The 14428-nt window shown below is 36.7% G+C and overlaps 3 protein-coding genes across 6 annotated transcripts; 1 reads left to right on the forward strand and 2 right to left on the reverse strand.

Moving 5' to 3' along the window:
- Nucleotides 1–114: 114 nt before the first annotated feature.
- Nucleotides 115–3762, reverse strand: LOC126631000 (mitochondrial carrier protein CoAc1-like). 4 transcript variants are annotated; one of them, XR_007626200.1, is made up of 9 exons: nucleotides 2770–3762; nucleotides 2502–2584; nucleotides 2196–2403; nucleotides 1953–2085; nucleotides 1593–1777; nucleotides 1287–1415; nucleotides 597–719; nucleotides 452–533; nucleotides 115–367 (listed from the first exon to the last, which is right to left on the reverse strand). XR_007626200.1 is itself a non-coding variant. In XM_050301163.1 (8 exons), exons 1-7 carry the CDS (start codon nucleotides 2962–2964, stop codon nucleotides 624–626), a joined length of 1029 nt encoding a protein of 342 aa, XP_050157120.1. In that variant the 5' UTR covers nucleotides 2965–3762; the 3' UTR covers nucleotides 115–533; nucleotides 597–623. The 4 variants fall into 4 exon arrangements, 3 of the variants coding, with proteins under 3 accessions (XP_050157120.1, XP_050157119.1, XP_050157118.1); XM_050301163.1 differs by having other exon boundaries at nucleotides 115–533; XM_050301162.1 differs by lacking the exon at nucleotides 452–533 and having other exon boundaries at nucleotides 2770–3761.
- A 3981-nt stretch (nucleotides 3763–7743) lies between these two features.
- LOC126631006 (uncharacterized) lies at nucleotides 7744–8837 on the reverse strand. The gene has a single exon (XM_050301168.1). It carries the CDS (start codon nucleotides 8652–8654, stop codon nucleotides 7869–7871), a length of 786 nt encoding a protein of 261 aa, XP_050157125.1. The 5' UTR covers nucleotides 8655–8837; the 3' UTR covers nucleotides 7744–7868.
- A 2552-nt stretch (nucleotides 8838–11389) lies between these two features.
- On the forward strand, nucleotides 11390–13831 carry LOC126631007 (cytokinin riboside 5'-monophosphate phosphoribohydrolase LOG8-like). The gene is made up of 8 exons (XM_050301169.1): nucleotides 11390–11540; nucleotides 11664–11840; nucleotides 12442–12539; nucleotides 12683–12713; nucleotides 12967–13066; nucleotides 13148–13218; nucleotides 13304–13447; nucleotides 13576–13831. The coding sequence occupies exons 2-8, from the start codon at nucleotides 11730–11732 to the stop codon at nucleotides 13696–13698; spliced, it is 678 nt and encodes a 225-aa protein (XP_050157126.1). The 5' UTR covers nucleotides 11390–11540; nucleotides 11664–11729; the 3' UTR covers nucleotides 13699–13831.
- Nucleotides 13832–14428: the final 597 nt, after the last annotated feature.

The raw sequence follows: 14428 nt of genomic DNA on the forward strand, positions 1-14428 counted from the left end.
CAGTCCAGCACCATACAATTCAGTGCAGGCTAGGTATCAAGGAAACAGGCAGGCGTAGATTAGGTCAGTCGGTCAGTGTGTTGTATCCCAGCCTCCTGACCCTTAAGATCAAAGTAGTTTAAAATATCGGCTATCAAATTAAGGTATCACGGAAACACTTGAATCAAATACAACCCATCAAAGCATAATGGCCAAATAGCTACAAGAGCATCAGAGATTGATATACAGTAATTAAATGGTAATTAATATTATGAACAAGGTTAAGCTCAATTTTACATGCAAATCAATAATCCAAATGAGTTTAAGAATCCACGCTCGTCTTGCTCTTCTTCCTTGTACTTCCCGTGCAGTAGATGACCATTGACCACTGGGTTGAAGGAAGTTAAAGAGAAGGATGTAAGAAATTGGACAAGATAGAAATTTGCTTGAATATATGCTCACACACACATACTCTCAGTTCAGCATTGACGAAAAAGAAGCCCGTGATAACCACAGTACAATTTGACGATTTCTACTCATCAAAGAGGTTGAATCTGAATTCGCAACATTTGTATTAGCACCAGATTCCAAGTATTGGGTGGAGTTTGTAAGCTTACACATTCTGAATTTCTGGTTATGCCGCACTAGTTATTTGATTGGGCTTTCTGATGGGGCGGAATGTGGAGCCAACCCTTCATCGTGTCATACGCAGTAAAACCGATTGCCACAGAAGGAACAATCTGACAACACAGTACAAATCTTTCATTAAAGGTCGTACCCAGTGCACAAGGCTCCCGCTTTACGCATGGTCTGGGAGAGGTGAATGTCGGCTAGCCTTACCCCCATTTATGGAGAGGCTGCTCCCAAGTCTCGAACCCGAGACCTACCGCTCATGGGCGAAGGCACTTGCCATCGCACCAAGTGCGACCTCTTAAAGCTATTAGCTAATTGAAGCTAGAAACCAGCATATACAGTACAAATCTTTCATTAACAAGAAAAATCATGGCCGAAGCTAGAAACCAGCATAGCTATAATATGAACTGTGAACTCTTAAAGCTATTAGCTTTCTACTTCAAATGCAATGGAATAACGGGAAAGATGCATCACAATCCAATGAAAACGTAGGCATTTTATTTCCCTAAAATCTCTATTGAATCTATCTTTAAGAAAAGCACAAAGAAAAGATACCTAATTGAAGTATCAACAGAGAACCAAAAACACAAATTTATCCTCACAAAAGCACGCTCAATCAAATCTGAAATTCAGACAAAGTATACTGATTTGACACAAAGAGAATAAGAAATCACCTTGATATAGTTAACGCTTAGGCCGGAAAACAACTTTTTCCATCCTTGATTACGGATAATATATTTAAGACCGTCCAACGTGTTTTTGTACCTAACACCACCTTGATCTGAAGAATGCAGATTCTCAACCTGTAACATCCCACCATATATGTGAAAATCCAAATTAAATGTCATATAACCTTATGACTCCGTGGTCCTTACTGCAACAAACTTCATTTCGTAACAAACATCTAATAATTTAAAAGGCAGAAGGGAGAAAACGAATCTACACTTAAAAAATTATAAATAACATTGACAAAGCGATACCTGCATTTGCCTCCTAACAACATCCAACGGATATGTTAGAGTTTGCCCAAATAACCCAGCCAAAGCTCCACAAGAAAGACGCATTACAATGGACTTTTCATACTCTTCAGGAACATGCAGTTTAAGTTTCTCATATATGTAGAACTTTAAACCAGCATAGGGGAGTATTCCGGTGAGAGTTGGGCCTGATCAAGTAAAAGAAGCTCCAAGTTAATATTAGCTTGTCCATTATATTGCATCACATATGAACAAACGGCACCTCCAATCAGTAAAGTCTTAGCAGGACACTCAGCTATGAGATACACAGAATGTGGTGACAAATGGTTTTGCCACATCATAATTAAAGAAGCAAATCCATACCTACACCTCGATAGAGACCACGGAAGCCCCCCTCCTTGTAAACACTTGAAAGCACATCCCTTATGCCCTTATAAGCAATTTGATGGTGGGTGCCTTTCATGCCATAATTAATGTTTCCTCGGGTATTAACAACCTGTAAAACCATAACAAAAAGAGATTAAACAATGAATCAATGAACTATTACAAAAATCGTTTTTGACACAAAAGAAAAAGGTACCGATAAGATATATGCAAAACACTGACCTGATAAGCAAGTTTGGTGCGAGCTAGGTCCAAGGGATAAGTGCATAAAACTGCTGTCCCTCCGGCTGCTGCACCAGCTAAAAGATCAATATGAGGCCCTGATCCTAAAGCAGAATAGTTATTCAAGATCCAACACCTGTACTGCTCATATGTCATGTAATGTAAGGCTGCATAAGGAATAATTCGAGCAACACTTGCTCCATTTCCTCTGAAAAACAGACAAGAAAGTTCGAGAATAATTGTTACCGAGACATGTATAAAGTTTGATATCGAAACTCAAACAGTAATTGTTCACGTCTAACTTACTTGTAGAATCCTCGAACACCTTCGTGCTGGAATATCTTCTTCAGAGATTGCCACACTCCGAGAGAGCGGAACTCTGTCCTTGTCTATAAGTACATGAAAACAAATGCAGAAATTGAGCAGATAACAACAAGATGCCTAGCATGAAGAATATGGCAATAGAAACATATACGAGCAAAATCATTCACAATGAAAAAATTTCTCAAACATCCATTCACTATATACTAAACTAATTAGCCTCGAAAAACATGGAGGTTGTTAAATGCCTCACCTGCAAGAGTATCTTGGTCCTTTCCAGCGGCGCAACCGCACTTTTAGCGAATCCCCCAGCAGCGCCACCGGCAATCAACTCCCTAACATAAACCGGCATACTACCAATGTACGAAACCTCTTGGCCGTTTGATGGGGAAGCATCAACCAATTCCGCCACATTAGTAGGCAAGGTAGACCTTTGCGTCGAACCCATCTCAAATTCCTCGAAACAAAACAACCAACAAAGCCAGAACCTTTCGTAAATTCGACAAGTAAGTTATTATCCGCCCTGCAACTTGAAGAACTCCTTATCCCATCTATCTCTCGGAAAACAAAACGAGACGGGCTTTTGCTCAATGTGCAGGTAAAATGGCCTGAGAACACCCCGAATCGAGTCGGGCACACTCAGAAACCGATCCTCCACCGCAGTGATGACAAGATACATTCAAGGATATAAATCTGACCGAGCAACCACACCACCAAAACACTCAAAATTCCCCTTCAATTATTACAGCAATTCTCAATTGAATCAATCACAAACCCCCGAACCGAAAACTATCGAAAAATAAACGAAATTGAAAATCACACGTAACCCATCAAAGGTTTCTCCTTCGGTAACAGACCCCAAATTCCTAACAATCGAAACCCCTTTAATCCAATCGAAAGACGCAGCCTTTTGGTTGCAAAAAAAGGAATCGGTTTGTGGGTTTTGTTTGAAACAGGAAACGGAGGAGGAGGAATCGAAGAGGGAATTGGAAACCTACCAGGAATATTGGAATTGGAAGATTCGGGTGAGAGAGAAGAACGGGCACGAATGATTTGGAATTTAGCAAAAATATATGATGTTTTCTTGATGGTCCTATGATGTTGGAAATGAATGAATCAAGTGCCCGTCTCCCTTCGGGAGGAGAAAAGGAGACGGAGAGGTTTCCTCGGACTTTCTCAGAATCCTCTGTCGACAGTAACCTGACCTCTCTCTCTCTCTCTCTCTCTCTTTCTTCCCAACGAGCGTTAAATATTTAAAGGGAAAATAAGGAAAAATGGAGGGAGCGCATGATCGAGATGGATTTTCTGCCCTGCCCTCTCCATACCTTCCTTCCTACTCTCCTGTTTTTTACGATTACAGTTAAATTATGTCAACATTTATTTTTTATTTTATTATTTTTATAAAAAAATTAATATAAAATATCCATCTCTGTGCGTGATTGGTTAGAATTGTGTACATGTGACTACACTGATCCATCACTAGCATTTATCCACGTGGAGTTTTAGGTGTACCCTCTGCTGAAGTTAAAATAGAGTTTTCCTTTTTTAGGTAAATGAAAATTCACGTGTAATATGCTTATTTAGATGAATGGCAATGGTTCGGTTTGAGAATGAAAATGTTATATTTATCCCTATAATTATGAAAATTAATCATATTCATAATCGTAAATAAACCATCGGGTATTATCTATAACCTTATCCACCGGATAACGGATTTCCCATTGATTAACGGTTATATCCATTTTCGTCACTACAAAAAATATATTCATTCAATTGACGCATTATAGTCTAGTAAATATTAATTTCACTATTAAATATTTGATGTATAAAATGATTTGATGAATGGATCTTGTAGAGCATAAAAATTAAAGCTAAACATTAATAATATTGGTTGATTTTGATATCTCTCATAAGTACTATTGAATTCTTATAGATTTTGATTCATATCAAAACTTTTAAACTTTCTCACAAAATACAACTCACACAATGCAACTTTTGTATTCTTAAGCTAACGGATTCGATGAATAATTAATATACATATTGTTGACCCTAAAAACTACCAAGCCTACGTGGCGCGCAGACCAAATAATTAATAAGCTAACTACGTCCTTCGGTTGTGTGCGAGGCGTGCCAACTCGACAGCCGAGCTCGACCGATGAGTAAAATTTGTTGATGTTCCGTTGGGCACGCTGCTGAATTCTGAATCTCGCGACTGCGGCCGAGGAAGGAACACGTCTCGGCCTTCAGGTTCTAGAGCCTGAAGACAAAGCTGCTAGTTCTGCGAAGTTCAATATCAAATTCAGCTCCTAGGGTGCCGAATGTAGTAATCTGGTAACACCTCACTTCGCCGAGAAGGCTAATGAGATGACCTTTGCCAATAAGAATTCGAAAATCCTTCTCGACCGAGACTTGGATAGATAACTAGTCGGCCTCGTCACAATGTTGTTTATCCAAACTAAAGGTGCTTTGCGGTCGGCTGATTCTACGACAATAGTGTCGTTTATCCAAACTGAAGATGTTCGCCGGTTGCTTTCACAGTACTGTTTATCCAAACTAAAGATGTGTTGGCGAAAAAGAAAATAAAAATCTTAAGGTTGTTGAGAGGTTTCGAGTAGAGCAAGAGTTTGCGCATGGCAGTTTATGTGTTGAATTGGAGGGGCATTAACGTTGTTTGTAGCCTTGTATTTATAAGGACGAGTATGCGCTGATTGATAAGCTGGTAAAGACTACCATGTTATTAGAACTCTTCCACTTATTTGAGCCTCGGATAAGCTTTACTCCCCCCAAGACTCTGAACTTAGCCAAAAATACAACCAAATTCGATCCTTATGTTTATTCTTATCAGTTATCACATCAAATCCCCAAATAATCCGCATGCTTGGAGATGAACAAATAAATAGCCACCAATTATTTTATATATATATATATATACATATACATATACATATACATACATACATATATATATATATATACAGAGAGCTTAAGGGGAGGGATCCCCATTTTTTGAAAAAAATGGGGATTAGGTGTGGGGCCCACTTCACATCTAATTTCAACGATCCGAACCGTCTATTTTGTTAGTCTCGATTCATAGATCATCCTTGCAAAATATTAGCTAAATTGGAAATGTTTAAGACATCTAATTGGGTTCAAGGAAATGAACGAATACTTTGTTATATAAGAAAATATGAAATTTGATATTGATAATTAAATAGGCAAATGGTTTCGGATTGAATTGAATTTTTGCAAGGATGATCTATGAATCGAGACTAATAAAATAGACGGTTCGGATCGTTGAAATTTGATGTGAAGTGGGGCCCACACCTAATCCCCATTTTTTTTCAAAAAATGGGGATCCCTCCCCTTAAGCTCTCTGATATATATATATATATATATATATATATAGTTAGCCCAGTCCACACGGCATGCATACTATATGGCCTAATCCCATCATCAATTCTTATGGCCTTGTACTCAATCTGACAACACTATCACCATGCATTAAAAACCTAGCCTACCTAGGTTTCTCATCTCATCCTCACATCATCACCAAAAGCCATCATCTCTATTGTCGTGGATACATTTTGATCAAACGAATTTCAAATTCATTTTAAGCTTCCAAGTGCCGTCAGACATCCCAAATCAATTCGAACTGTATTATTTTATTTGAGATATAAATCACATCCTATTTATCTGGTTTAAGAAGATACCAAGATAATTATTATGATAAAATCCATAATATTATCCTTTAGCAAAAATATCTCTATTTTTTCATCTGATGGTTGAGAACCATGCTCACTCAACGGCCTCGATTACTCGGGCCGATGGTGTAAAATCGGGTCCAAACACATATATATGCTATTATATTGTATATAATTATATTCTATATTGTTCGGTTCGGATTTGGAGATGGATACGGATTGGGTACCTTTATAACTATATCCAAAACCATAACCGAATAATATTCATCGTTTTTCCCCATATCCAAAATATCCGAATTTTCATACCCAAATCCAATTCATTTGAGCGGTTATCGGGTTTAACGGTTAGAATTGTCATATTTACTTCTTCAAAAAGGACTTTTAAATGTTTTAAAAAGAAACTTAAATTTATAATTTTTTTACAAAAACAATCTCAAACAAGCTCAATTGTGTAAATGAATAACATTAGAGACCAATTATGTCTTTGGATTGTGTGACTCATACAAATCGTAGATGTGAATGAATATAAACTCACATCGAAACTAATCTCACCACGTGTTAGACTTGAGTGGTTAAAGAAAGTTGAAAATCATATAGGGAATATTTTTGTTCACCATGATCAAGTGATTATGATGTTCACCACTCTATCTATTACTGTTAGATGAATTTGAATTTCGAGATCTGTTTAGTAAATAGATACAAATCTTAAAATTTAAACTCATAAATAAGATGATAAACATTACTTCAATTAATAGATACATGCAGATGTATCAAGCCAGCTAATTTTTTTATTGGAAAGGGTATCCATACAAATAATAAGGTTCTACATTAATGTGATGCTTTATGCTCAATATCTTGTCTTCTTGGATAATGACTTATATGGAATTGGATTTTCAACAAAGCCAGCTATCGTGTCGCTTCGTTTCGATAGAATAATAATGTGAGTAAGTTTTAACGCATAACATTGTATTATTAAATCAAAATATTACGTGAATCATTTAATGTTAGTTATTCTTATTTGCTTTGAGAATGTTATTGGAAATGCAGATTGAGGCTTGAGCTGTTTTGTATGTATGCACGTGTTTACATGTTTGCTACTGAGGCAACATGATTATTGAAACTGTTTTTTTTTTTTTTTAAGGGGATTTGCTGATGATTTTGTCATGTTAGTCACTTTCTGGAGATCGAAAAGATTGATAAAAGCATTTTAACTTCACATTGATCATCATCGTGTGATTCATCAATACTAGAAATTAAACCCAAGACAAAATTATGGAGACTTCGCATGATACAAACATCAAAGATCCCAATCCCAATGTGTGGGATCAAATATAATAGAAAATTTGAGAATACCATGACTTCTTCAATGAGACCTTTTAATTAATTTTGGGATCAATTCTAAATCTTAATTCTTTATTCATTGTCAATGAGGCTTGGAAAGTTCAACTATGCAAGTTCATCTTTTACTGTCTGCCTGAAACCTTAACATGATAATGATATCCAATCGGCTGATCATCACACAAAAAAAAAAAAAAAAAAAAAGAAAGAAAGAATTTCAGCCTCATGATCAAATCGAAAACAAAACAAACCAATGAAACTATACACTTCAAGATAAACAAATAATTAAGATAAAAAAAATGTACATTTGACCTTAATTATCCTCATCGTTATCTTTATGTTCTTGATCACTTTCTTGGTATTTGTTTTCTTGTTTGTGCTCAGCCTCTTGATTAATTTTGTTTTCTACTTCTACTCTCTTCATTCTTTGGTCCGGTAATGCGTTCGGATCAATGAAGGAGGATTGCCTACTTTTTGGGCGATAAGCCGGAATCCTCCTCCCCTTAGCATCATGTATCACAACTTCATCCTCATCAGGTACTTTACATTTCTCACCTAGTATGATCGTCTTCATCCAGATTGAGTCTTCCGGCTTCAACTTTCCGTTCTTTCGCTTGTTGTACTCTTCCTTTACCTTATCTTTTCGTGCCATCGACAAGCTTCGTGGCAATTTAATGCTCAAATTCGAGAAGAGCCTTCGCTCGGATGCAGACTTTTTCAATTTAGGTTTCATGTCGAGGTTGCCGGAATAAAGCTGTCCTGAATAAAATTGTCCTGAGTTCTTCATTCTTGGAGGCAAAGGCAGCTCTTTACTCATCGTTGGATCCTCATTTTCTTGATCTCTTTCCAAATCTTGTTGAGGTGTTTTGTTCCCTGTCTCCGCCAATGCAGCTTCCGATGTTTGCACATTGCAAGCATCGGTTTCCTCTGCTTCCTTAGAAGCAGGGGATTCAGAAGGGGACGGAGAAGATTTTCTTCGAAAACTACAAAGAGCCGTGATCATGGCAATGGTGGCGGCCATGGCAGCAGCAAAGAAAGACAAAGATAGCAACGGATGGATTAGCCGGTTTGTCTCATCTGTCGAAATTCTTCTTCCCATGAGGAGGTCTCAAACATCAAAAACAAATTGGGAAATAAGGTTGCAAATTTGCAAAATGTTAACTTCTTTCCATGTTTTTCTGTGGTTTTACTTTTATCTTATTCTTTTAGGCCCCTTTTGGTTTGAATCTTCGGTTCGAATTCAAAAGGGGTCCCTTCTTTTCCACAATGTTATTTGGTTTGATGTTTCTTTCCTGAGAAAACAACAATGGAGTTCCCGAAAGAAAGTCATTAGAAGGATGCGAAACAGAATGCTTGAGTTTAGGAAATGAGAGGTTAAGATGCATGGACACGGTAGTATCCCCTCGTATGCCCGTGTCATGTCGCGTTGTATTCTTTTGTGGTCATACAACAATTATCCTTGTAAATTTGACATATCCTCATGTCATGTCATGTTGTATCTCCGTGTCAGTATCCATGCATCGTAGATAAGAGGAAAAGTAACTACACAAACATTTTCGGTATGTTATCCCATACCGAGCATAGTATCCCGAATCCCAAACCAAAATTTTTCGGGACTGGAATTTAAAGACCAATCTCAAACCAAATTTTCGGGAATCCCGAAATATTTTCGGGATTTCGGGACAAATCGAGAATTTCAAATTGAAATATGAAATTATGAATTGTTTTTCAAATATATAATTCAGAACACATTCATGAACTAGGAATGTCATTTCATTCACACTACCATTTAATCTAAAACTGGCATGCCTGACTGTTTTTATCAGAGTCAAAATTCAAATTAATTAAACCCTTTTTGCAATATGTTAAGAGACAAAAGAATCAAGCATTCTGAAATCATCAGCCATGGCAGCAGCAATAATAAAATCCGAATGAATATCAAACAGAACATGAAAAATATGCAAGGTGTAGGGCATTCAGGTTGCGGAGCATGAATTATAAACTATTAGCATCAATTATAAAAGAATAATATATATAATATATATGTATAAATATATATATAATAATTAATATTATATATTTTTGGTTCAGTATGAGGTTCCCGAAATATCGAGAAGCCAATCCTGAATCTCATACCGAAATTTCGGTTTGGGAAATTTTTGGTTTGAGATCGGAATTCTTTCGGTTCGGTTCGGGATTTTCGGGAATTTTTTCCACCCCTACTTCTAGTGGGGGAGGATGAGAAATTTTTGTTCCCATGTTTGAAAATGCTGAGGTCGTATTTTTCAAACGAGCTCTAAGCTTAATGCGATTGCGGAAAATATGAAATTATACATTCTTATCTTCCTAATAATCTGTCCACATTTAAACAATATAAATAAAAACAAAGATATTTTTGTTGTTATTTTAAAAAGTACTAAACTCAAAAACGCTTTATTTCATTTTGTTATCACGTCCAGTTGCCACTTGAGCTGACCCTAATAACTCACCGTGTATGAAAGATTTGACATCAAAGCACCAACCAAACAAAGGTAGCCAATCAACTTTTTTTTTCCTTTTCCTTTTAGGCCAACCAATCAACTTAACTAAAACGTTGATTGTCTTGCATTTGATTTATAATTCATGTCGACACACATGCATTCATAACAAAACAAAAGACAAATAGAAATTGAGCATCCACTATTCTTTATTGCTATGAAGTATGGACTGTGAGACGGAAACGCTTTATGCGTATAATTTCGTTTTGTAATTTTAACGGGTTACTTTTGTATATGTGTCAAACTAAATTTTATGTATGTAAAAAGTATTGCTCAAACAAGTCAAGTAAGTGGATTCAATAAAAAAAAAAAAAAGGAGTCAAGTCAGTGAGTATTCACGTAATATTGTATGAGATCAACTTTATTTTTTTGGTAAGTAATCAAAGCTTATTTTTAATCAAAATAGTCTATGAGATTGTCATAACTTCTCACTTTGGTCTTGATATTTAAACTTAATAGAAGTAGTCCCTACGATTGCCTACCATCAATCATTTTGCTCATTTTGAAAAAATTTCGTTAAAATGAAGGAACCACCTGTACAAGTGAAGGGGTTGATATGACAAAAATACCCTCAATTTAACTGAGATTTTTCACAGAATGATCAAAATGATTGACCGTGGATAATCTCAAGCAAAGCTGGATGGAAATACGGACAAGGTGGTCCCAGCACCACCTGAGTTTGGAAACTATACATGTGAGAGAGACTAAAGTAAAGAGTTATGTCAACCTTAGAAACTATTTTGATTAAAAAGTCGAAATAAATTAAAACTAATTTTACTGTGCTTACAACTTCACGTCGCTACAAAAATATTGGCACACAACAAACACAAAACACGCGGTTGTCGAAATTAATCTCCATTAAAAAAGGGTTTAATTTAATTAACAATAAAAATTTTGTTAAGTAGAAGTCAATGCCCGCCAATATTTGGAGCATTAATTAACAGTCCCAGCTATTTGCTGAGTCTACACTAATCTGTCTTCTCCCAAATCTTCACGAATATAATTCTAATTATTTTATTTTATTTGACAAAAAAAAAGTTTTCAAATTAACTATTTCCATATTAAATTACACACCGGAGCTCTTGTAGATGATTTGAACTCGAGACGTAGAGAAGTAAATAAATAAACTTCTATCCATCGCAACAATTTACAACTGTGAGTTAATTTTATTTTCTGATTTATAATTTTAATTAATTCATAAATACGAGAATAACTTATGTAAAATGAGTCATATAACATTATATTATTAAATAAGACGTCACGATGACAATATACAGTGTTCGGTTTGTAATTCCAGACAAAATGACGTCGGTTTAGAAAGGGAATGGAGCATGTGGGTTATCCGTGCTTCACTCACCGGATACATGAAACCCAACAAGCGCACCAATTTGATTGATTTTATACCAATTTTAGGATCAACCCATTTGTCCTTTCAAAGAACCCCTCTCGTATGCTCTCCCTCTCTCTCTCGTCCTCCGTCGATTTTGCATAAAGTTTTGTGCTTTTGATGTTAAAATACCATATAATCTGCATAAAACTCACCCATTTGCCTCGGTTTTTCTTGCCTTCAGGTCTTTTTTGACAAATGATGCTGGATTGACCCCAAAAAGTGTGAAAAAAAGTTGCAGACTTTGTGAATGGAAGAGAACAAAAGCAGCAAGTTCAGGAGGATTTGTGTGTTCTGTGGAAGCAACTCTGGCCGCAGAAAAGTGTTCAGTGATGCTACTCTGGAGTTGGGTAATGAACTGGTATGACTGCTTTTGTTCTACTTTTTACGCTCTTTTTGCTTAATCTTTGTTTAATCGTGTTTATTGCTGTTTAAGTGCAGGGTTTTTTGGTATAAAGATGTAATCTTTGATGAGTTTGAATCCACTCGAGTTGCTTTCTGATGGGTTTTTGGTGTTTTTACGGATAATGGGATTGTTTTGGTTTTTGATTGTTTCACAAAAGAGCTTCTTGTTGATTTGTTTAGTTTAGAGTTGTCAAATGGCTGTGTATTCTGTAATGCCTCGAAACGGAGAAAAACTTGTCTATCACGTGTTGTATACCCCTTTCTCTTTATCTCTCTCTAGTCGGATGAGAGAGGGAGGGGGGGGGGGAGATATATTCAATATGTTAGGAAGTTTCTCTCCTCGAACCGGAACCGGGTTTGTTCTGTTTGCTAATCACCACTGGGGCTATTCGTGTGCTGTGATTTCTGGTCAGGAATATTAAGCACTTTTGCAAAGTGTATATCTTTATGCAGATGCATTGACAAAGGATTTTATACGCGTTTGTTTTCGATGCTTAATTTTCCCCTAGAAGATGATCTGGGAGTTACTTGTTTACTTTTGTTGGTGGATATTGCAGGTGAAAAGGAAGATAGATTTGGTGTATGGCGGGGGAAGTGTCGGGTTGATGGGTTTGGTATCGCAGACAGTGTATGACGGAGGTTGCCATGTTCTTGGGTATATATAAATGAAACTTTTGCTTTGAGTTATATAGTATAATTTGGTCTCTTACTTCATAAACATGTTACTAATGCAAACAATGTCTCTGCTGATCATAAAAACGTCGCTCAAGTAAAATCATACCTGCTTTTTACATGCAGGGTCATTCCAAAAGCTCTCATTCCTCTTGAGGTATTTCTATACATCCATATACTGATCTTATCCTCGCCTTCTCTCGTCATTTTGTAAATGCAACTGTTCTTGATTGATTTCATGCTGTTTTTTCCCCTTAATTCTTGAAAATGTTTGATGTAGTGTTTTCACATTTTAAACGGGGTCATCGTGCACATTCTTAGTGGATTCGGGGAAGAAATTGTTCATGGTCTTTTATTATCTCAGTTTTAGTTCTCTGGTTTAAAAGATATGTTACGGATAACTTTGACAGATATCTGGTCCATCCTTTGGAGAAGTAAGAACAGTTGCAAACATGCATGAACGCAAAGCTTTGATGGCTCAAGAGGCTGATGCCTTCATTGCTCTTCCTGGTAGTTACATCACAAATTCTCACTAAAAACTTTAAAAAATTACAATGCTTGTGCTTAGTACAGTGTTAATTTCGGTTTCAGGAGGATATGGAACTATGGAAGAGCTGTTGGAGATAATAACATGGGCGCAACTTGGGATTCATATGAAGCCGGTAATGCATCAATTTCCGTTATTGAAAATGTTACGATCAACTCCTACTAATTTTGAATGTGTAACTTAGATATTACTCTGTCCAGGTTGGTTTGCTTAATGTAGATGGGTACTATAATACCTTGCTTGCGCTATTTGACAATGGTGTCGAAGAAGGATTCATCAAGCCAGGTGCTCGGCATATAGTTGTCTCTGCTCCAACAGCCAAAGAACTTGTTCAGAAGATGGAGGTATAGTGATAACCCGACTTTTCCATCCTGTCGATGAGTGAGCTTACTCGTTTATTAGTCGAAGAAATGGTTTTGAATTCCAAAACAAAACAGAAGCCTTGATAAATTCACAATGTGTGCTTTGGCAGCAATACATTCCTTCCCATGACCATGTTGCTTCTCATGAAAGCTGGAAAAAGGAGCAACTCGGTAAAACTCAGGCCAAGAACACGCAAGGTGAAACTGTCACCGGCAATAATTCTTTCACCTAGACTAATTATTTCCTGCTGTGATTCATCAATACTTGAGTTGTGTGGAAGAAACTATTTCCATGAGGCCATGGACCTCTCCTTTCCATGTGCTTTTTCGCAGCGGTAATCCGATTTCAAGTGAATTTATTCCGTCTTTCGTTGCGTACTTTCGTTCATGATCGATTGAAACGGAAGGAAATTATTACAGTTCTAAAATAGTGCAGAACTTAAGGCATCCCAAAACTTTTATTCTGCAGCTTATATTGTTAGTTAAGTTTAGAAATCATAGCTTATCATAAGTCACTGAATTCTGCAAGGTCCCACAAAGAGGTTCTTGCTAGACTTAATTGGTCTACAAGTCATAATTTGAAGACTGAAAGTATACCAAAGTTATTGTCTTGTCAATTTCGAAGATGCGGGCTAGGTTAGTTGGCTAGAAAAATGTTGTGTCAATTTTGAAGATGCGGATTAGGCCCGTAAATTATCGTCTTGTCGGAAAATAAAAGTATTTCAAAGTTATCAACTGCTTTTTGGACAGAGGCTATCCATCTCGGGGGAAAGGGATCCATCATTTTCACCAAATCCTTCCCATCAACTAATCTGAGGCCTTAAAATTTGATCCAATGACTACAAACAGGAGTCCACTTTAAAAGTTATAATAACTTCAGCCGTTGAATCAAATTTCAAGGGTCCGGATTGTTTGATGAAGAGGATTTGGTGGAAGGGATCCGAAAATGATCCCTTTCCCATC

Source organism: Malus sylvestris, chromosome 8 (genome assembly GCF_916048215.2).
Source record: "Malus sylvestris chromosome 8, drMalSylv7.2, whole genome shotgun sequence".
Lineage (NCBI taxonomy): Eukaryota > Viridiplantae > Streptophyta > Magnoliopsida > Rosales > Rosaceae > Malus > Malus sylvestris.